The sequence below is a fragment of the Bombus vosnesenskii genome, unplaced genomic scaffold, assembly GCF_011952255.1.
Source record: "Bombus vosnesenskii isolate JDL3184/JDL3185 unplaced genomic scaffold, Bvos_JDL3184-5_v1.1 scf7180000013316, whole genome shotgun sequence".
Taxonomy (NCBI): domain Eukaryota; kingdom Metazoa; phylum Arthropoda; class Insecta; order Hymenoptera; family Apidae; genus Bombus; species Bombus vosnesenskii.
In genome coordinates this window covers 1,411,407-1,434,903 of record NW_022882962.1, presented here as the reverse complement: position 1 = coordinate 1,434,903, position 23,497 = coordinate 1,411,407, and the positions used below count along the sequence as shown (strand labels likewise).

The following is a 23,497-nucleotide window of genomic DNA, read 5'->3' as shown; positions in this document are numbered from 1 at the left end:
TATTACAATTATTGTTGGAATTTGACATGATTTCTCGGTATGTGCGAATACTATTTCGTGTTCTTTTTTAATACGATTCTTCTTGCAACGTCGCGTGTTTTTAATTATTTTCCGATGTATCATACATATCTGTATGTATAGTATACATACCGTATAATCATTTTCAGAAAGATCATTACTGTTGGTTGTTGCTATCTGCTACTCGCGTTGATGGCTGCTTGTGGTATCGCCTGATTATTATTTTCATTCGCAAAGTGGCCTTGTTGTAATTGTTAGAGAAAAAACAATGTACTGTTAATATTTAATTAAACTGTAAGCAATTTTTGCCGATCGTTGGTAACCCTTCATTATGCCGCGCCGTCGATACGAATGCGTTTTCCTTCTCGTTTTTCTCACCAACAGCAACAGAAACGAAATGTGCATGTAATTCGGTCGTTGGTCGCTAGAAACTCTCATTTCTAGCATATATTTTTTGGCTGAACTTTTTAACATTGGAAGCACGCTATGGACCCGTGTTGTGAAATTGTGAACTACGGTGTGTCTGTGAACTCAACTATATGTACCTATGCTTACAATCAATTAAGCCTTTAATACTATTATTATGTTATTGAATATTTTCTTGAACTTTTGTGCAAACATTGAAATGTACGATATTTAATCGATACCATACATACTGAAAGTGACATGTGTATTTGGAAACAACTTATAAAGTCACAATCTTTACTGTAAAAAGTGTTTTGGGTCTAACCAGTTGGATAATTTCAGAAAATATTTCGAAGTATTCTAACACGAATATATTAATTTATTCAAATACAATATTATCGATTTTTTTGAGGTATTAGTACAGAAATATATTTTTAAAAATTTATGTTGTAATTTCTATATGTATATCTAGTGTAACAATTTGAATTTTGAAATAAATGTCGGCTGTGAAAAAAGAACATAAAATAATCTTTATGTCGTTTGTTTTACAAACAGATAATTATTAATCAAATGTTGCGATATAATTAAAAGTTGATGGGATTAATCAATCAAGCGTAAAGGAGTAAAAGAAAAAGTATAAATGTATTTAGTATATTGAAATAATAATTGTACACGAGCCAAGTTATCTACACGTTCTTTGTTGCACATTGTTCTCACATTCTCTCTAAACACAGTCTAAGATCATGCTCTTTTCCCTAATTCACTCTCCCCTTTTTGGTTAACATATGGCTTATGTACGATACAAATATATTATATCATATTGAAAACTTGTTTTTATGCAAAAAGATATTTGAAATAATATAGTTCAACATATAAGACAATGTTACAAAGTTTTGTATAATTAATCGAGTTATGATTATTTTTAGACAACTATGAAAAATTGATATAACTGGAAAATATTTCTATGCTTACAATTACAACAAAAGATTTTATATATTTTTGTAATAATAATCTGAATTGTAATAACATATTTTGTCGCTATAAAGAATTTATATGCCCATTACAGTATGGCAAGTACAAAGGTATATTTTCACAGAATAAGTCCTTTAATTCTTAATGCATAAATGTAAATACCTTCTTCACTGATGTTAAATATGTTTCTGTTTATCATTAGAAAAACAGTAGTTGGTTGATGTCATCATTTGAATGTGAACCTATCAAAAGAACACCAGGGATTAAACGTAACATTTCACAAGTACTAGAAACTAGTGCTTTAGAAGTATCAAGCACTTATGATATAATGCCGAAAAAAAAGAATGCTAATAGCCTGTTTGCATTGCTGGAAGCCTGTGACGCACAAAGCCCTTCTGAATTAGTAGTTAGTAGACAAAAACAGCAAGAGATTTTAAATTGGTTACAATATAAAGTAAGGAAAGGCACACCTGCCATATTAATTTTATCTGGTCCATCTGGTTGTGGGAAAACAACAGCTCTAAGGGTTCTTGCAAGAGAAAATGGTTTCAATATTACAGAATGGATTACTCCTATTGATCAAATTATGGATGAAAATAGTAATTTCTTTCTTTCTCAAACCAATAAATTATTAGTAATATCTAATAAAGTGACGAAATAATTCTAAATTTTTGTTCAGACAGAATAATGAGACAAGGAGACAGATTTGAAGAATTTTTAATCAGAGCTACCAGATATAGTTCAGTTTTAAGTAATTATTCTAGTCGTTTACTTCTTGTAAAAGATTTTCCAAATGTCTTTTATGAGGAGAAGGAGAGTTTCTTTTCTCTTTTGCAGTAATTAGAATTATTTATTTTTTCTTTTGCCATTTTTATTGAAATATAGTTATTATAAACTTTAATTTTTAGAAGGTACTTTGAAATTGGAAAAGAACCTATAGTGTTTGTATGTACAGAAGTAGGAAATTCAAAATTGCTTCAAACGTTATTTTCTCCTAATATAAGAGAAAAATTTGGCATAGATTTAATTAAGTAAGTTTCTAAATATAATTATGTATTCATGATCTGTTTTTCTATTATATATATTTGATATAGAACCTTTATATTTTAGTATAAACTCTGTTACACAAACTGCAATGAAAAATGCATTAAAAAGAATAACTAGGATTTTGAATTCAATTGCTGGGCATATGTTACATGTTTCACAAAATAAAGTTGATGAAATATTATCAAATAGCATAGGAGACATTAGAAATGCTTTGTTAAATCTAATTTTCATTTCATTAAAAGGTAAATATAATAAGTTATAATAATACGCTTGATTTCTAAATGACATCTTAATATCATTAGTACCAGAAGAACGAGAAAATAAATGTAATATTCGAGAAGAGTCTTTAGGGCTTCTTCATGGTGTCGGGCGAGTAATTAATCCAAAAAGTGAGTAGATATTTTGTGTACATTAAGATTTGAAGACTTGCTGAATAAATAAATTTACAGGAATTCAAACTGAAAACAACTGGAAATTTGTACATGATCCTGATGAAATAGCAGCTTTCTTCCAGTCACAAGCAACAGTATTTTTGAACTTCCTGCAAGAAAATTATTTGAATACTATGGGAAACATAGAGGAAGTAGATATTTCTACAAATATTTTAAGTATAGCAGATGTTTTAAATTCTGAGTGGCGAGTACGTTTATTATTTATCGTTCAATTAAAAAAATTGTACATTTTGTTTCATACACAATGAAAACATCAGTATTAATATATATATACATTAAGTAAAAAAAGTTATAATAAGAACATAATTAAAAAAATTAATATTAAAATTTTCAGGATCCTACCTTAAATAAAGTTATTTTATCTTATTGCGTCAGAGGTTTAATGGTAACGAACCAAAAACCCGTTTCTGGGTGGAATCCTGTAAGAAAGCCACCAAGTGATAAAATCGATGCGTTAGTATAATTAGCATAGCAATTATATGTATATAGATGAATACATAAATGTAACATTATCTATGTAGGCACAAATGTCTAGCAGCTGCCGAAATTCGATGGTACGATTCCATAATCAGTTCAAAATCGAAAAGTACATTGGAACAACCCGTTACCAACATCGAGGAGATTATTATTCAATAAAGTTCATGGATAATAAGGTTGTAATGAAGAAAGATGTATCGTATATATTTATTTATGCTTTATTTTCTACTAGAATCATGTAAATGTAAAATATAATATCGATAGAAATCGAATGACACAAATTTGTTTGAGATTTCTTAGTTTTCGAAATGTTTGTATATATTGTTGAATAATATTATTTCATACTATTATTTATTTTGCTTAACATCGTCTAATATATAACAATCAGTATTTACGCAGAAAAACAAATGTTAGCGGGAATTACACTGATAAATACAATAAAAATACGTTTTGTGTAATTTATACGTCTTAAACGAAATGCTTTATTATAAATGTTCTTTCTACTAAAATTGGCAGTTAGACAACAAAATAATTTAATATAAGATTGTTACTCAGAATTGTTCGACGTAGCGAGTATTTTATTCAAAAAATAGACCTTACAATCTAACTTTTCTTCATAAATAATTATTCTAAACGATTATACTTAGTTAACACTATATTTGTACATCAATGTAAATTTTGTACGCTCACTAAATATGCTGTAAAGCGATGTTTATCAAACTTCTTTTCGGTTAAAAGTAGTTCATAGAAAAAATGCAACAACAAGCAGTCTTCCGCCTCAAATACCTTGTATTAGCGTTTTGTTTTAACGTATTTAAATACATAATTTGTATTTTATAGGCAGTCTCATCATTTTTAATTCTTTACAAAGACCAATGATAATTATACACAGAAGTATAGGTATTAATGTTTTTAATATATCAATCGTATCAGAAAATATCTGCAAAATATGCGATGGAATTTTTCCAAAGAGAAAATTGGACATTTTTTATTTAGTTTATTGAAGCAAATAAAGAAAATAACGATAGCCGTTATTAGGATGACACCAGTATAGGATATTCATGTAAGTTGATTTCACGAATGAAATAGTTATTATACGAGAATTACGCGTTTGGAAGATTCACTTCTTCTATCGTAGAAATAAGATTATCGAGACCAAATAAAAAGCCTTCTTCGTGGTTGCCTTGTTCCCATGGTTTCCTGTGCGTCACTCTATGTCCATTTGGCAAACCTCGTGTTTTAGCAAAATCGATCAACCAAACGCCAACTTTATCATCATCGTAGATCATAAAAATACTACTACCAATTATCTGGAAAAGAAATAACGTACGTTGTATCGCTTATTTGTTCTCCTAAAATTCTGTTAAAAAAAATTTTTAAAAACGAAAAGAGAGCAATTCTTTTTTAACTGTTTTGATGTTCCAAGTATTTAATCGCGTATGTACAATTAATACATACTTCGTGAGTTTTGAAGTATTCAGACATCTCGATCTTTGAACGAAGATTTTTCAACCGTGCGAGCAGTTTTTCGCGAGTATTCTCGCTTGTTCCAAGAAATAGATTCATAGTTTCGAGCACTTCCTGGTGTGACTTTACTTTCTTTAGGTCGGTGATCGGCGGACCACCGGGTAATTTCATAGCCTCAATTCTAAATCCGTGACTACAGGTCGAGCTCTGTTGTTCACGGAACTGCATGTACCGCAATTTAGTCACGGCACGTTGCTCGTGTTCTTGCTTGGTCGGAGCACTTGGATCAACGGCGATCATCTTTTGATATAGATCCGGTCTAGCGGTCGTCTTTGACACTTCCGATTCGAGGAACGTTCTCGTGCCCATCTTGATATCCATTACGTGCGGATCGTTGAAACCAAATAGTAAATCCTGTAGCTCTATGAACGTGTCACCTTTGTATTCCACTTCACGATAGTATCTAAAACATGAAAATGAAACGCTTTAAAATTAGAAACGCGATAAAATGTTTTTTGACGATTATATCATTATATCGTTATATACTATTATAAGTAATTTACATTAAGAGATAACTAATCGGACGAAACTTTATCGGAATTTATAGCCTGTCGAAAAAATTGTTTGGTGTTAAAATGTTAAAATTGTTTAATTTCATTACAGCTTATCAATTACATATATCAATCGGTCTAAGCTTCGTTGATAGAAGATTACACGATAATTTACGTACTGTTTGATAACATTCAAGTAGCTTTAATCCCTTTTAATTGTTGGTATATACATTTCTAAGAATAGTAAGATGCCTTTCTTCTTATTTGGAATTCTCTTTCACAAAAACTATATGCTATATTTATCATATATTTGAGACAATGAAACTTCTTACTTAAGTAATTATTAATTCATGTATTTTATTTACCTTGGAATGCAATCCCGTAATTCCTTGTCCTTGCTAAGGGCTTCGTAAACAATTCTCTCTGTATTTTCTGCTCCTCCAGTTTTTCTCTTCCAAACTGTTCCAGGCCCAGCGGGTGCGAAACCATCCGGATGTCCGGATAATTGAAACCAGGATTTTAATCTGTTCTTCAACAGAACGTCACTGGCTGGGGCTGTTAAATCCAAGGCGTTCTACAAGAAACAAATAAACAGTACAAATTTTCATATAAATACAATTAATAACTAGATTCCAGATATAATTAGTTCTTAGCAATGATAAAGTTTACGATAAAACTATATTCATAATTTGTTTATTAGCAGCTATTTAACAATAGATAATGCATACATGTAAAAGTAAACTAGTATAATTGGACTTTAGTATATATTATACTTTTTCAACAGATAATGGATCTTAAAAGTATCGCTGTGATAATAGTAGTAATGGCAATAACAACAGTCAAATAGTAGTAGTAATAATGCAATTTTGTAAAATTACGTTGCAACATTTTAGAATTTCTGAAGTTTTACGAATATCAATTATATTTCAGTAGATAGGATAATTCATTGTTGCTTGTTGTTATTTATATAATTATCTTATGTATTTCGAACGTGCTAGTTATTTCTTAGATTAAGACTTTACCAAGGATGAATTTCTGCACGTCGATGTTCCCCGTTACATAGCTGTCAGACGTTTCGCTTTCAACAGTATCTCTACAGTGAAATATAACTGAGTAAAATAACGTTTAGGATAAATACTAAAAATAAACGATGTCAGATAAAGGAATAACATTTTACTTTCGTATAGTTCGTTTCTTTTATACGAACAATAAATATATACAAATATATACATTATATCGGAGAAATAACGTTTAAAATGGAAAGCATTCTATTGTATTATCCCTTTGTTAAATTCTTAATATTTATTAGCGCGTACGCGTACAAATTTTTCTATATTTTATTTCAAATTAAAATTTATCGAAAATAGCGATAGAGATTCCATTTCACTGACTACTCTCAATTATTAACGATTCGACGTTTTTCATTAGCGAAAAAGTATAAAACGAGAGGATGAATACCAGCGCTAAAAACTTCAACGAAAGATCCTCTTCTGGCATAGTGGTATCGGAAAGGACCAGTGGAAACTGTTCCATTTTTTGTATGGTCGCTGCATCATTAGGCAATTTGGCAAGGGCTCCGGTCGAGCTAGATCCAACACTGTTGGACCGATTCGAGCCCATAGAGGTGCCCCTTCGCCATTGACGGAAGGCGCTGTAAGTGCTGCTCGACGAAGCATCCTTCTGCCTTCGATGTTCCTTGTGGTTCGAATTATGATTCAGTCGCGTTTGCTCTTTGCTCGAAGGCTGTAACCAAAAAAATCTACTAAGAATTTAATCTAGCCGATACGATTCTAGTTGAAATCGTTGCTCGATTATTTCGAAATTAATCTCTTTAATAATTTCCGTATTCATTCAGAGTTCAAAGATATTTTATCTTCCTTAAGTATTATTACACTTTGACTACTGTATAGACCGTTTGATACGAGAGAATTATTCATTTATACGGATATTAAGACTACGGATTTTTATGGATTTATAGAAAATTTCGAAGCTACAAAATTATATCAAATACCCAAAATATAGTACTTGCTATAATATTTAGCAATTAAACAAATATTGTCTACCTAGGTTAAAGTAAAAATTCGCATAAATATCTACTATTTATTATACTATAGTTTCGCGTTATATCGTATACGTATATCCTCTTCACTTTCATTAAATATAAAACATTTCGTTTGCGAAGCACAGGTAGCTGTTATATAATGACATTTTTTACTGCCCTCAAGAAGGAACGAATTTATAAATGAAGAACATGATTAAACTGCGTCGTTTAACTGTACGAAAAGGATATTCGGCATTTATTTGCAAAATTCGACGCAGCTGAGTAACAGAATATCGAGCCTCGGCAGCGTAACGTCAGAACGATAGATATTCGATTATACCAAAAACGACCGTAGTGAAACGTGTGGCCAAAAGTCCAATGGATTTCGAAAATAAATTTACACACCTCCTTTCTATAAGATAAAAATAGTTTGCGATTGTTACGCGACTCGTGCATTTTGTAATCAAACACCGGTTCATGTACGAAGAGGGGAAAACACGAGGAATGCCCGTGTCTCCTGATTTTCCAATTTACAACACATTTCCTTCGCGAGAACCGAAGTCGCTGAACTATCAAATCGCAATGATTATAAATTAAATATCATTACTGACTAATAAAAAAAAAAAAAAAAAAAAAAAAGAAAGGAGAACAAGGAACGTCTACTGTAAAATAAATATTTTGTTAATCATTCTTTTTTTACGACCTCTAAGTTCCTTTTCTATTCTAGTGGACTAAAACATTAATTTTCTCGATAAAAGCTATTCCGTGGCATTCCTTGTACTTTGCCTTGCTCTTCGTATGAAATCGAACGTATCCTTCGTTCGTCAATCGAAAGCGACTGAAGCAAGGAGTAAGGAGAGCGTGCAGCAGGCGCAATGCACATGCCCGCACGTGGTCCAGCGCACGCAACAAATCGAAATCCATCGGCAAGCGTCGTTAATTGAGTTTAACGAGTGGCGAGCGTCTCGTGCTAATTGCCGCAACGCCATTCATAAATAATCCAATTAAGACGTGTCACGTGTATTTTTCGCTGCGAGTGTCAAGCGAGTCGCGATTGTAACAATTGAACGGTCGACGCGCGTAATGTTCGGATAATTGCGTGTAAATTGGTAGCCGGAACTAGACACGCGGAACATATATATACATATGTATATATACGCGTAGAGAGCTGATAGAGTGTAAATGGAATGTAAAATGGAAGGAAACGCGTGGTTACGAGAATAAGTCGCTCGTATCGACAGAGTTTCTCTAGAGACCTTTAAGTAAGTAATTTCCGATAAACCTGACGTTATCTAACGTCGAACAATTTATCGGAATTCTATTTTTTCCTAAGGGTAATGTAAGTTGATAAGTTTCGTTTTTAGGATAACAGGCACGAACTTTTGATCTTTGGTTTTGTCACGGAAACTGATAAAAAACCGAGCATGTAATTGTAACAATGATTAATAATAACAATGATTAATGATTAATCCTTCGATTAAATGTTTAATGGTTTTACGCATAGATTACTACCTGTTAAAATACAATATGGACGAAGATTTTTCTCCTTATACCGATGGATAGATACCCATAGATCAATTTATAAAGAATATATCCAGTCGTTCTATTTTTAGTTTACCATTCCGATACATAGTTACGGTACTATCTGTTCGATATAGTAGTATTTTTGTCGAATATTTTCAACGTAGAATAAATAGCGTGGCTGTTCAAAACAGTTGGTTAATAGCGTGACGAGAAGCGTGCTTCGATCGGACAGGTGGTTCGTCGTGGAATTCGATTTCACGATACGCCATTCATTTTAATTTAGTCGACAAGGTCCGAACGTGAGGACATGGCAAAATTATACCTTGCAATTCCCCAATGTGATTCCATATTACAATGGCGATTGAGATTGGTGGCGAATCGAATGATTGATCGACATTGTTTCTGAATTGAGCCGAGTTAACGATTGTTTGTTCGAACGATTGTAACGTTGAGACGATAATACATACATTTAACGTTCTTTGATCAAGAAATATAAAGTAAGAACTACACGGTGATATTGCTACACATTTATAAAGTTCTACGACAAATTGTATATTTGTGTACACAGTCAATTACAGAAATCTACATACATCCTTTAGATAGAAAATATTATAGTAGAAATTCTTTTCGACACACTCAGACGCATATTAAGTTAAAATGTAACGCAATTTATTTACTTTCACCTTTATTATGAAAAAAGGAGTAAGAAAAATATAAAATACAATGTCATAGAAATCACGTGCATCCGTTGCATCTACGCGAAATCATACAAATGACGAGTTTAATGTAATATTAAACCTTATAGGTCTTCCTACTGACATTGAGAAAAGGAAAGGTTTCGTAACTTCTGACGTAACTTTATCTCAAGATATTTTCGAAATAAATGTTTTAATACTTTATATTTCTCTTAGAAATTCATTAACGCATTAATGGCAATTGTATTGCCACGTAAGCATAACAAATTTTATTGCAAAGTGTATTTTTATTTCCTCTGCTAAATCACATACGTAAAATTCTATAGATAAATTTTTCTAACTCGTTGATACACATATGGTGGTTGGTAACTGGTGGTACAAGCGGAAAGGGGGTGATTCTACGCGAAAAAAGAAGTCGAAAATATAGAATAAAAATTTTTCGTTCGAGGCTTTGTTTTCGAGAAAATCGACTTTGAATTTTCGCTCGGTACGCCTGCGCTTTATCGCGTCTCGTTATAACGGATCTCACTGTAGATCGTTGTCTCGATGGAAAAATTAAAAAAAAAAAATGTTTATTCTATATTTTCGACTTCTTTTTTCGCGTAGAATCATCCCCTTCCCGCTTGTACCACCAGTTACCAACCACCCTGTATATATATCAGTTAAAAAAGAAAGAAGAAAGGAATTTAACCATTTCATTTGAAATAATTTAATGCATCCGATTGACGTTGGCTCGTCACCGTGATCCGCGTTGCTCGCATTTCAAATGAATATATACGAGGGTCGTTACACTGTGCGTAACCAGCCAGTATATTTGATCGTAGTAAACAACCACGTGGCAATCAAGGAGATTCGAATTGCGCTGGCGCAACAGTTATTGTCACGATGAGAATTACGTCAAATGCTAGTTAGATGACCGACTATAAATAACCATAGAAAAGCAGAATATTTTGCGAATAAAACAGAAAAGTACACCATTCTTTAATATTAGATGTCTGCTTGAACAATCGGCAACGCGCGTGTATAACGCGATGCGAGGTAAAATGTAACTTACAATTTCGAATAATTTTACCATTTGCGTTCAAATATAGGTGGACTAGGCGTTTTTAAAATGAAAATTTTATCAACAGTATAATGTATCTCGTTTCTCGTTGAAAACGTATCGTTGCTTGGGCAGATTTTGTTTGTGTCACGTAATTATACGTTTGAAGAGTCATGAGTCAGTACGACTGATTATGGCAAACACGATGATAGTTTCAGACAATAAAACTGTCGTTATTCGATCCTATTATTGGTGCGGTATTTCACAATGGTATATTTTCTCGTTTTTGACGCGACGTAGAAATAAAAATTCACCACGGTTCTCTTATGTTTTTACGTATCGTGTCTACGTGGTTTATAAATCAAATTTCTCTGTTCGATCAAAAAGATAAAAATACGAGCTTACGACGTAACGATAATTTGCAAATTAAATTTTTCTGCTTGATTAGATCTGAATGTTGAATCGAAACAAGTTGGTATAAACGGACTATAAATCACGGTAGAAGGAACACAATTGCTTGGATCGTCCGATCGCGAGTACTCGCAGAGTCGATAGAGGAGTTCAGGATATTTACATTCGATATACGATCATGATCGATCGGATGCCGGTAATCACGGCACGCTTGGAATAAAATATGTAAGGAATGTACGTGTATAACGAGCTGTCTTCGGTGCAAATGTCAACATATAACCAGCAAAACAGCTTTCGAGGAATGGTTTATGAAACGGTAGATCGAAAGCTACGCGTAGACAGCAATGACGTTGGAAACTCGGTTTTACGATCTATTTTTTTTTCTTCTTCTTTTTTTTTTTTTATCTTGAATCGCATTTGCGATACATTTATGCGTTGTTCGGTATCGATAACGAAATCTATAGTCGAAATTCTAAAACTGATCCGTCAACGTAAGAGGACACAAATCGTATTCAAAATTTTAATGAGCGAATAAACATATGTTAATTCGGCATGATACTTTCAGTGATGAATTTCAATCATCAACTGTTCTGTAGAGTATGGAACGGATAATTACTATGGTTTTTTTAGTATTTTACTATGTGTTTTTAATCGCTGTAGATTTTAAGATAAAAGTTATCTTTCTTGCGTGAAGTACCGGCACGTATAATCGATCGATGGCTCTATCAATATCGCTGATTAAATCGACATGGATCTTTGAGGATTTTGGAACTTTCTTGCTACTCGGAAGCATTAGAAATAATTATACGAAGTTATAAGAAACGAGGCTGATGATTTTCATATTCGTACAACAGAATATATACGGTAGAATATAAAGATTCGATAAAATTGATATCACTATTTTTTTTTTTACTTGAAAATGAAAAGGAAGAGGAGGAGGAGGAGGAGTGTATTCCTTTGTTTGACAAACGTGTCGAACAATAAATCACGCACCTACGCCTTAGCCTTCGGCTATATCGTCACAAGAACGAGGAAAAAGAAGCTTGTAACTCGTTTCGTAAGTAGAGTCGTGTTTTACGGAGCATTGACGTCACTGGTGTATTCAGATTGCATTGTTGCAGATAAGTTTCAATCGAGCACCGTTCCAGTTTTAACGTTTAACAACGGGAGCCACCAGATAAGCCAGATTCACTGCATATCCAACCCGATAAGAGAATCCGAGGGGAAAAACAGGATTCATTCGTAATTCACACTTCTAAACATTTTATGTTATATTGGCCTTATATACTGGCTACAGAAAGTATTGGAACATACACTTACCTTTTAATAAACAAAATTTCATTTTCATAAGAAGACATTTTTTTGAATCGTACGAAAGTGCTGCTAGCTAAACTACCGATACGAAATGAATAATATGTTTTGAATCTAATTAATTAACGTGTAGATGCTATAATAAATACAATAGTGTACCAATGCTTTCTATAGTCACTGCATAGTGACTTGTATTGTCGAAACGCACGGTTATCCCCTTTTTATTATTATTATTATTATTTTTACTAATATTATTTATTCTGTATTATTATATTATTTCGCAAAGCGTCACAAATAACGCGGAGAAATAGTGGAAAAGAAGTGCGCGCAAACATCACGATCGCGGAAGCGCGATGTTTTTCTTTAGAAGCTTGCGTCGTCCTCGATAAAACGGATGGCGAAATTTTCATCCGAACCATACACCAGAAAAGCGACAACGACCTCGGCTCAAGTGCGTCAATGCACGAGCAAGACGATTTGATAAAAGTGCAACCGTAGCTTGTCTTCTTTGCGAAAGCGAGGCGAATTGTTGTCTGGAAATAATGGGATAAGATCGCGTACACGCGCCTTATATTATTTGCTGATTTTTATTCTTCGTGACTGAATCGCGAACGCCGACCTCTTTTCGCGCACGAAATATCACGCCGCTGATCTTAGTAAATTGCACGTCGTTTACAGAAAAATTGTTAGGAAATAAGTACAGGAAAGTTCATGTTTAGATTAAACAAAATTTGGATACTTATCTTCGATTCTATCGTGTTCTTACTCTTATAGTATACCTATCTATAGTATATCTATTGTAACGTAAAATTGCACATTTTTCTACTTTTAATATAATAACGATCGAGGGATATCTTTGTTCTTTGAACCATTTTATTTGTAAGAAGCGCGAAACACGCAAAAGTTATAAAACTTACGTCGAATGATAAAACCAAGTATTTAAAAACTGTGTATATTTTTTAATGTCTATTGAAACGTGGCGTTCGTTTCACATCCATTTCGCATAGACTAGAAGAGCACAGCAGGATTGAAAAAAAAACCAGAAAGAATAATTTTCAAAAAACTACAGAGTCGAGTTTCCGAATTCCTGTTAACCTTTGGTCCACGACGAACAATCTGAGCAATGTACGTCTTTTCAAAGACACTGGAAGAAAACTCGTTTCGCTATTAACAATTTTAATCATTTTGTTTAGAACTGTATAGATTTAACGATTTTAAGTTTCAACTTAGACTGCAGAGTTAAGCGATAGTACACGTCGAGTTACAACGTAGGTCTTCAAAGATCTATCGAGTTCAAGTTCGTATATCTAGATATTATATTGCGCCGCCTTCGCATCGATTTTTATGCAAGCGAAAAAGTCATAAAGATCAGCCACTCGTTGATTATCATCCGTTTGGATGATATTTGAACATCACCTGTAAGAGATTGGTACAACCCCTATGGAAAATATTCATTACGATCAATTCTTCTTCTTTCTTACGTCATATTCTTCGAATGTTAAGGTAAAAAATGTATTAAATCGCTAATGACTGTATTGTTTAGGTGCACATAGGTCAACATCAATATACAGGGTATTCGGGCTGTTCCTAGCGTTTTTCTTGTAAACGATCAGTATGCGGAAAAAATGAAAGGGGAAACAGATGAATGATTCGAACTGAGCTACATGTTCGCGTGATAAAATTTTGTTCACAATAGCAAAAATGTATGTGCATCTTGCAGTTGCGCTATTTTTTTGAAACGGAAACCTTCTCTGTTTTTTGCACACATCGAAGCCTCTCGTCGTTCTACGAAAAAAACATGTTCGAAGATTCGGTAGTCTAAAAGATATTGTAACTTTAATTTTGTAAAATTTATCGTAAGGCAAAGAAAATATAAATACGAGAGTACTTCGTTACATATTTCTTCGTTCTCCATATGATAAGTTTTGTACAAAATTAGTTAAAATCTCTTTGAAATCAATCAGTTTTCGACCACGTTTAATACTTGATCTTTTCAATTGATGAGACGATCCGACGAATGCAAAAAAGATATTATCGTGAATATGTATTTCGGTCTAAACCGACCATCTGTCTTTTCCGCTTTTTTCCTCATACTTGTCGTTTACCATAAAAACGCTGGCAACTAATAACATAAACACCTTCTATGATAAAAATGGGAAAAGTAAAAAAAAAAAAAAAAGAGTACGAAGTAAGGCAAATGCTAAACGATGTTAATACGTTTAGTATCATGGATATTTTTTTACCAAAGACAGGAATTGTTGTAAGTCGGTTTGCAGAGTGCTTATTCAGTCTTAACGCTCAATTAGTAAGACGATACGCTTTTTACGTAATCGGACGAATTGAATTTGATCCTACTTAAAATACTATAGAACGTGCAGTTTCATGTATTTTATGCTTATAGCTGCACGTGTATGTGTTGTGACGTGTGTGTGTATATGTAAAAAATGGATTAACTTTTTTTAAAGCTAATAAGTTACGAACCTGAGTATATTACACGTATATGTGTCTTTATTAAATTTGAATACGTACAATAAAATTATCATTAAATTACCTATATATTTTAATTTGTTGTTAATCGTAAATTTTACTCTTTTTTTTACTTCCATCTTATTTAATGCCCAGCCATAAAGTAACAATAACAGACACGATGATCTAAAAAAACATTTTGAAAATTCTCGATTTTATTTTAGTAGGTTGATGTTAATGTGTTGTTTAGGAGTTCAAGATAATAGCATATCACGCTTTTAATAACCAATTTTTTCCGAGATAATAGTGACGATAAAATATGACGTAAAATTAATAAGTCGATGTTGTTATGGTACTGTGTTATGCTACGTAAATCTTTCATCATAGTTATGCCTAAATTTTTTTTTTATCGCATCTACTAGCTATTACGTGCGTTATAATATGCAAATAAATATGCATTGCACAAATACGAAAGGTTGCTACGATCCTCGGGAACTTCTCCCTGCGTCAGAAGAAAATAATCTTCTTTTTTCATAGATGACATTGATTAACAGTAATTACAATCAATCGTTATGCAATTTTTTCAAGCGCATGTAAATTTCCTCCTGTAGTAATAAAATTCTAGAATAGTGTAACTAATTTATACGATACATTCAGATTCCTCCGTGATGTATTAACGTTGTTATTGTATATTGTGCCTTCCGTTCCTCTCTTTCCCCAATTTCCATATTTATAACTTTTGCCCTTTTTTTTATTCTGCATAGAAGTAAAAAATTTATTACAATTATATATCAGGTTTTAACGTTAACAAAATCTCGAAGCAATAGCATATTTCTGGATATTTCTCCTTTTGTTTAATACTTTTTTAGATACTAGTAACAACTTTCACAGCGAAAGACTGTTACGCGGTCGAATTAAGGAAACGAACAACTATGTCTGTAACGTGTTCTAAGAAGAATAACAATCTTGAAATTCAGAATAGACGAAGCGGAAATCAAGACAAGAACAAGATGAAAACGAGGCAGAAACATGATAAAAGAGGCAAAAACAAGGTATAAACGTGATAAACGAAGCGAGGTAGAAACGAGGTCAAAAAATGTCGTAACACGAGTATAAGAAATATAAAGAACAACAAAAAGCCAGTTTCTCAATTAAAATGACGCGGAAATTAAATACTAGATCGACGTCAATGACATGATGCATATGTATATGTATATTACTTGTTGTCGCTTTAAGCAAATGAGGGCTCTAAAATGTCGATCAATGATCCCCTACAAACGTGACCCCACAGGAAAAAAACAATTTATAAATCAAGCCTGACTTTATATGTACTATCATCAATCGAAAGCCATTCGATCATGTGGTTATATTTTTTAACGATAACACCAACACGCTATTTGTTATTAAATAGACATTTTCCAATTCGTCAACTAAATATAGTATCGTGTATTTGCCTATATGTATATTCTATGTTTTACGTATGTAAAGCGAAGAAAATAAATTTTCTTTTATACTTTAAATCTTTAGAACCTGAATATATAAATTTTATATTAATACGATATTAGTATAAGTTTGATAATAAATATTATTTGGTAAAACATCTTCTGAAAAAAGAAAAACAGAATAAGAAAGACTGGCGAATGATTTTTACGTAATAGATAAGTTTTGAGAGATATTTGTCTCGATTTTTCACGCTCTGCAATTATGATTAGGATTAATATTACTGTATTACATAATCAAATTGTAAAGAAAACAATAATTTATCAATGAAAAGGTACTAATTCGCTGTCTATTCAATTACTTGAGAAATAATTATTCTTCTCGTCTGTTTTATATTGTTGTTACAGCAGGTAATTTATTTCTATTGAACAATTTTCCTGACAGTCTGCATGTATAAGTGGGTTTCATATTAAAGAATATAAAAGGAAAGCGAAGTATAATTTAATTTACTGGGTATTACTGATCATTATCATTATAGAGACATTGTATGTTTACTCTGATATTATATTCTCCACTGACGCATTATTACGATAAATGTAGGTATCTCGAAATATCAAATAAATTTGACATCTTTGTAGAAACTTACATGCTACGATATCGAATTCCAAGATATATTGACTTTTTCCTCTGAATTGTGTAATCAGTATTAAGATTTAAGTGCTCGAATACTTTCATTGAACCAAGTTATGGTTACAACGTGCTTGGCATTTTCAGATAAAAGGAATAACACATGCTCTGTACGATGAGAATAAACGATTAATTTAAGAAGCTACATAATCGTAACTCTTGTCAATGACGATATGAATTTGCAGATAAAAAAGCTGATGTATATATGTATACATATATATGTGTGTGTGTGTGTGTGTGTATATATACGTTCGATAAATAAAATCCATGTTAATATACTGTTCTTTAATCATTCTGAAGAACCTCCGCCAACGATATCCGAAATTATTATGATACGATGTATCATTAGAAGCACGACAATTTCGAAGCAGCACGCTCACAGAGATTTATCTTTTATCAATCGCGTATACAGTTTCGTAATCGATAAACATTCCACCTTAGCCCATAAAAATATATAAACGCAACATCACCCGAACGCCATCATCCACGGTGTTTATAAACAGTTAAATCTACAAATGGTATAAGGTCGTACTAAAAATACTCTGCAATCTACGTGTCACTATACGTATCTAATTAATGGCTCGATTAACATAAATAGTTTAGCGACAAAGGTCGTGGCGAGAGCTATCGATCCTGTTTACGTGCAGCTCCTTTTAACCAATGATTCTTAACTTCTATATCATCTTTATTATTGTTCCTTTCTCTACCTGAGATCGATATCTATTTTTAGAACAAAATCGAAATGAGAAAAAAATATTTCTCGATGCTTCTTTAAGAAGATCATTGATATTTCTACAAGGATACCTTCACCTCATTGCTATTCTCTCTTCCTGCTAGACGAGTGACCCGCGGTCCATATGAAACTAGTTTTTTAATAGTCTGCTGGTGTTCCAGATAGATCATTGGTCTTTAGACTCGACATTTTCGCTTTGCTCGCATACAATGCTCGTAAAAGTCGAATTCTGATATATGTAACGATACTTATGTAATTGGTATGGTAGGCTGTTAACGCGTTTATGATATACAAATACACGTACGATTGCAACCAAACTGATACCATTTGGCGAACGTATAGTATCTTTTTAACAGTGTTAATAATAATTGAGCAATTCACAGGCCAAAGTGATTAAATTCCACTTTTGGAAATTTTAGTGCCGAAGTACTTGCTCGTCTTATATAAATCGATCGGTTTTCTCTGCTTTCTGTTTTGCCAAGTTTACCGATTTGGCAAGAGTAACTCAATTACGTATTGCATTATAATTTGTTACGTATTTGTTCTCACTGTTGTCGTCGAGAGTATAGGAAGCAAGGAAATATTTAATCGGTAACTTTTAGTCGATCGTAACGTGATTAATTCTGCTACGATCTGCTTGCACTTCTTTATTTGACTCTTATTTCCATTCTAGTGGAAAAAAGAATTGCAACGGAGGATCATGTATACCAATAACAGTTCTTCCATATTTTCCTCGCGTTTGGAGATACCTTTCAACATTAGGCAAAATACGATTGGGTCGATAATGAGCAGAAGAATGCGACAGGAATAAAAATGATAAAAACTAAACTTGAAATTTGGAAAGCTGAAACTGGCTGCACCGTGTATACGTAATTGATCGAATAACATGTAGAATATTTAAATGAACGTGGTACATATCTCGTGTTCTGTGTGGTTATTAGAATTATTACATTCTCCTTGATTGACGTCGTCTATTACGTAGCAAAAATATGCACCTTGATTTCTTCGTGGTGCGCTCATATCGTATCACGTGAAAGTTATCGATCTATACGAAAAAAAAGTAAAAATGAAAAGAAAAAAAAAACAAAAACGAGTTAAGAATAACAGGGCAATAAACAAACTTGAGTCGACTCCTCCTAATATTAAATTTTCATTGAATTTTGAGAATAAAGACGTAAACAATTTATTCGTAATATAACGATCAATCTCGACAGTTTTCGATAATCATATATGTGTTATAATGATAGTTTTCGACCGGTGCTGCGTTACTTTTTTAAGCTATTACATGTTTTTTTCACTATAATTTTGTTATCGTCAAACGCGTCTTATCGATCAATCGTAATCGATGGAAATGTCGTCGATTAAAGGTAAATTTACAATAATTGCGCTGGATTTGTAAACATCGTGGAAAAAACCAAACTGGCAATGCTTGCTTCCACAGTGTAGATAAATAGTTAGATAGATAATGGATGGAATATGGAATGGAAATATGGAATGGAAATATGGAATGGAAATTTCATTAAAGGGAAAGAAGGTTTCGATACACAGAATGAGCGTCGTTTTCGAGTTTTCCTCTGCGTTAAAGAATAATTATTTACTATGTACGATCGAACGGATTTCACGAAGAACAAGAAGCTTCTCTCATCCAATTACAGAACATAAGTAGACCATCCATTTGTTGTTTCGCAGGGTAATGTATCTATTTACGAGGAATGATGTTATATATCGAAGCATAAGTAATTGAAAATTATGAATCATTGATGTCATGTAAAATGATTGTAAATTTATCGTTAAATATATTTTAGTATCTCTTAAGTTGTAGAGTGCAACTGCACTTTTCATACACACTGATAAAAACTGAATAAAATTAACGTATCTATACGCGATTATATATGATAATTTTGTTAGTCTGCATACTACAATTACGATATGGCTTCTGCCTTTGTTTTATTACTACTAAATGATTCTGCAGATACGTGAGGATTATGAGGATTGTTCTACTTTCTGTGTGTACCAGGTTATACGAAGTGTATCCTTCACGCTATAGGAATTATCTGATAGCATATTTATGTATACGGGCACAAATACGATTAATTAACGTGTAACCAAAAAAGCAAGTTTATAATTTTATAAATATGCTAGCATTAGTTAGTTAATTAAATTACTTTATGTAGAATAATAATTGGAATTTCTTACGTAGAAAGGTCAATGAATTCTTTGCATAATCGAGCGATACTTCGAAAATTTGGGCAAGAAAAATTGGGCAAACTACACAGTCAAATGTTTCATGTTCATTTATTATTATTATAGATAAAATATAGTTATAAATAAAATATATTAATACAAGTATTCGTATAATACCTAATTTGTGTTCCTAATGTTTGCTTTGCGTTCAGAAACCTTGATTCCATTTGTCGTATAAAACGTTTGGGAAGAATCACGTTATCAAATTGTATTTATGTCTGTCATAAGTTTGATATTCAAAGTATTTTATATCCATGAAAGTGATTGTTCCTTTCGTTGCATTTTTTCTTATTTCATAAGCAACAGTATAGTAGTATATGAGATATAATTATCAGCACGAGGAATTTCATAATTGTAACGGATCACACATTCGTTAATAACTCATATTTTCTTGGAATTACACCATAAACACGTATGAATTCCATGGATTTATTATCCTTCCTTATATCCCAATAGTATTAAAACTTCTCATTTTGAGGTAATTTTCCGAAAGATTTGTTTTCAATTGTATCTCTCGCCTAGTACCAACGATATGAATTCTTTCTTCTTCTTCTTTCTCTTTCTTTCTTTTTTTTTTTTTTTTTTTTGACATAGCAACATATTCAATTTAACTTGAAATATTGCTATGAGTCACACACGTACTCCGAATAAATCGTAAGGGCACTGGGAATTTAATGCATACATCGAAGGTTTACGAGTATTTTAAAACAACAGATTACTACGAAACGAGCAAGCAGCGTTTCATCGAATTACGGTGTTCACACATTCAAAGTACTGATTTATGAGTACTTTTATCGTTTCTTTTTCAATTGCAACCATCAAATAAGTTGCACGAAGTTAATGGTTTAACACGTTCTCTGTTCCAGATATAAAGTTAATCCTTGAATTTGTCATCGAGCACCGCCTTGAATTTATTCATCTGCCTTCATCGAAGGTCGACTGTTCAAATTTCGAAAGTCTGCTCGATTTGTTTTCCTTTGAAATCTTTTTGCCAATTGGTCTCCTATCGCGTTAGCCGCTATTAATCAATAAATAGACACAATATAGATGGTAACAAAATTTTGACTTGCAGTTGCAACGAACAAAAGTGACGTACTAAAAATACAAGACCGGTTTGCATAGCTTAATTTTACTCTTAGCAGAAGCGTAACTTAGTCGCTCGGATAGACGATTGAACAGGTGCACGAGACTGTATACCAATGCAAGAGACATAATTGGAAACTTGTACACATCCGTTATTATTAACGATCTATATCACAAAAATTCAAACATTTTCATCTTCGATTCAGAGGCTAATAATAAAACATATTTCATTTTCAATTTCTTAATCTTCAAGTGGGGTCGTTGAATCATAGGTCGGGTCATCAAACCACACGAGTTTGGCTTAGATTCGAGTTAATGTACACGATATTTCGCAATATTTAATCTTAATTTATATTCTACGTATCCGTGCATAACTTATTAAATAATCTCATACAATTGCTTTGGAAATAAAGTTAACAGGTTATCGTGAAATTAATTAAAATATCACGTTCTGTAGTTAGAATATCTATGCGTTTGGATCAAAATAAAATAAACGAAATCGGTATTAAAACACTGTCAGCTTGAACACAGGGTCTTCATGGTAATTTAATTCAGATAAATACCAATAACTTAATGATAAAATATATATGAATCATAACACGTTCCAAATTCGGAATAAAAAAAGAGAATGTATATTTTTATCTGACAAATTGTCGATCATTTCTTTAGGAAATGAAGAAAAAATCCAAATCTTCTCGTCATCTCCAGCGACTGTTTTATTTCTAATCGAAAGTCAGAATTAATATTAAATGAAACACGCCGACGCTGTACGAATAAATACCGCGAAAGGGAATATAACGGCGAATTGGAAAACAGAACAATGTTACCGTTAACGAAGTCACATGTGAATACGGATCAATGTTTTACCAAGAAATACGGCTTCACAATGATTACTTGTTCAAATCGCATCATATTATGAGTCAATTCCTAGATGTACAAGTATGTAGTATCTTGTTTATCCGCGTACAATTAAATTCATGTATTTTACGCGAATAATAAAGAAAAAAGAAAACACGCAATCAGATCGTCAATCTCATTTTTACACACCAATTATTCGACCGTGGGTGGTTATGCATTTTTGGTAAATTTAGGATCCAAATATCTGCAGAATGCATATAATATACAAAAGTATAAAACGATATTTCAAGTACAGCGTTTATTATAAAATTTAGTAGGTGAAACAAATTTCTATTTACATTGGGGTTAGGTTAGTTGTAAAGACATAAAATTGCATAAATATTCACAGTCTACCAATTATTTTTCTAACGTTCTAGACGCTTGAAAAAGCGCTATATTACAAAGTGTGCATACTACGAAGCATCTCCTATAATGAAACCCTATAGTTACACTACAGTCTATGCATCGTCGAAGTTTCTCGTACTTCGATTGACTATCGAAGGTATTCGTGGCGTGCTAGCATCGTGGATTGCTGGATCGAAGTAAGTTGTATCTTTCGACAGACGTACCTTGTTGAAGTGAGCTTGCAGAAGCCGCTCATATTGGTCAGCAGCACGGAGACAGAGCCTCGTGGTGAATGCTTCCATTCGTGCTGGTAGGGGCGCGTGGCAAACACTGCTTGACATTATTCCTTTCTTCGAGCTGGCACTCCTCCGGAACACGCACGCACAGTGTGTACAAATAAAATCGTCAGTCGCTACGCACGGACGACGGACGCACTTAAATCGCGATGATCATTTAGAAGCAAGCTAACCTCAATCGACGCTCACGAGTGTATCGGTTACTTTAGGCGTGGCTTCCGACACTTATTCCATTCAAATTTTCAACGCGATTTTCGAATTAATTATATAATAATTTTTCACACTTGTACAAATTTATTCTTATTATCTTGTCCTTCTAGTACTCCCGCGAATATTCGTAGATGCCTCTTTCGAGTGTACTTCTTTCACATGATACAAGCAAACCACTTTCACGTGGTACCTTCGAGTAAAAGTTAACTCTGAAAGTATGGATGTCAGTTCTTCACCTTTGACGTTGTCTTATAAGTTGGAATATCGAAACACCGGATGTTACGACGATACTGCTTCCAATAATTGATTTGTGTTCGCAGAAAGTGAATAATTTCGTAGTGACAATTTCGTTACTTTGAAATGCTATTGAAGAAGCGTGCAAGCAAAACTGTCGATATTGCGCGTGCGCTGTACAGATTAAACTACCCTGCAGAGGAAGTTAAAACGACAATCGTGATTGGTGGAATCGAATTCTTGTCAACGACTTAGTAAACCGTTCTGTTGCTTCCGTATAAATATAAATACGAGAAATAACGTAATAATTCGTTCACTACTTTTCGCTTTCTCAATGCATACTGAGCAGCGGAGAGAGTTACATGTAGTTTTATCGTCTCGACGCTCTCCCCTCCATTTTGTGTCGGCGTCCGATTCTCGCTGGCGCAGATGTCATGTAGGTAAGTATA

The 23,497-nt window shown here is 33.0% G+C and overlaps 2 protein-coding genes and 1 long non-coding RNA gene across 4 annotated transcripts; 2 read left to right on the top strand and 1 right to left on the bottom strand.

Moving 5' to 3' along the window:
- The first annotated feature begins 1,242 nt into the window (after window positions 1–1,242).
- On the top strand, window positions 1,243–3,829 carry LOC117235437 (cell cycle checkpoint protein RAD17). The gene is made up of 9 exons (XM_033497454.1): window positions 1,243–1,505; window positions 1,598–1,994; window positions 2,075–2,231; window positions 2,304–2,426; window positions 2,506–2,684; window positions 2,745–2,831; window positions 2,892–3,082; window positions 3,229–3,347; window positions 3,416–3,829. The coding sequence occupies exons 1-9, from the start codon at window positions 1,491–1,493 to the stop codon at window positions 3,528–3,530; spliced, it is 1,383 nt and encodes a 460-aa protein (XP_033353345.1). The 5' UTR covers window positions 1,243–1,490; the 3' UTR covers window positions 3,531–3,829.
- Window positions 3,830–3,927: 98 nt separating this feature from the next.
- On the bottom strand, window positions 3,928–23,403 carry LOC117235438 (inositol-trisphosphate 3-kinase homolog). 2 transcript variants are annotated; one of them, XM_033497457.1, is made up of 5 exons: window positions 22,533–23,403; window positions 6,848–7,148; window positions 5,755–5,963; window positions 4,830–5,301; window positions 3,928–4,681 (listed from the first exon to the last, which is right to left on the bottom strand). In XM_033497457.1, the coding sequence occupies exons 1-5, from the start codon at window positions 22,562–22,564 to the stop codon at window positions 4,475–4,477; spliced, it is 1,221 nt and encodes a 406-aa protein (XP_033353348.1). In that variant the 5' UTR covers window positions 22,565–23,403; the 3' UTR covers window positions 3,928–4,474. The 2 variants fall into 2 exon arrangements, with proteins under 2 accessions (XP_033353348.1, XP_033353346.1); XM_033497455.1 differs by having other exon boundaries at window positions 6,848–7,132; window positions 22,533–22,649.
- On the top strand, window positions 11,441–12,474 carry LOC117235441. The gene is made up of 2 exons (XR_004493670.1): window positions 11,441–12,159; window positions 12,224–12,474. It is a non-coding gene; the product is annotated as an uncharacterized LOC117235441 (long non-coding RNA).
- Window positions 23,404–23,497: the final 94 nt, after the last annotated feature.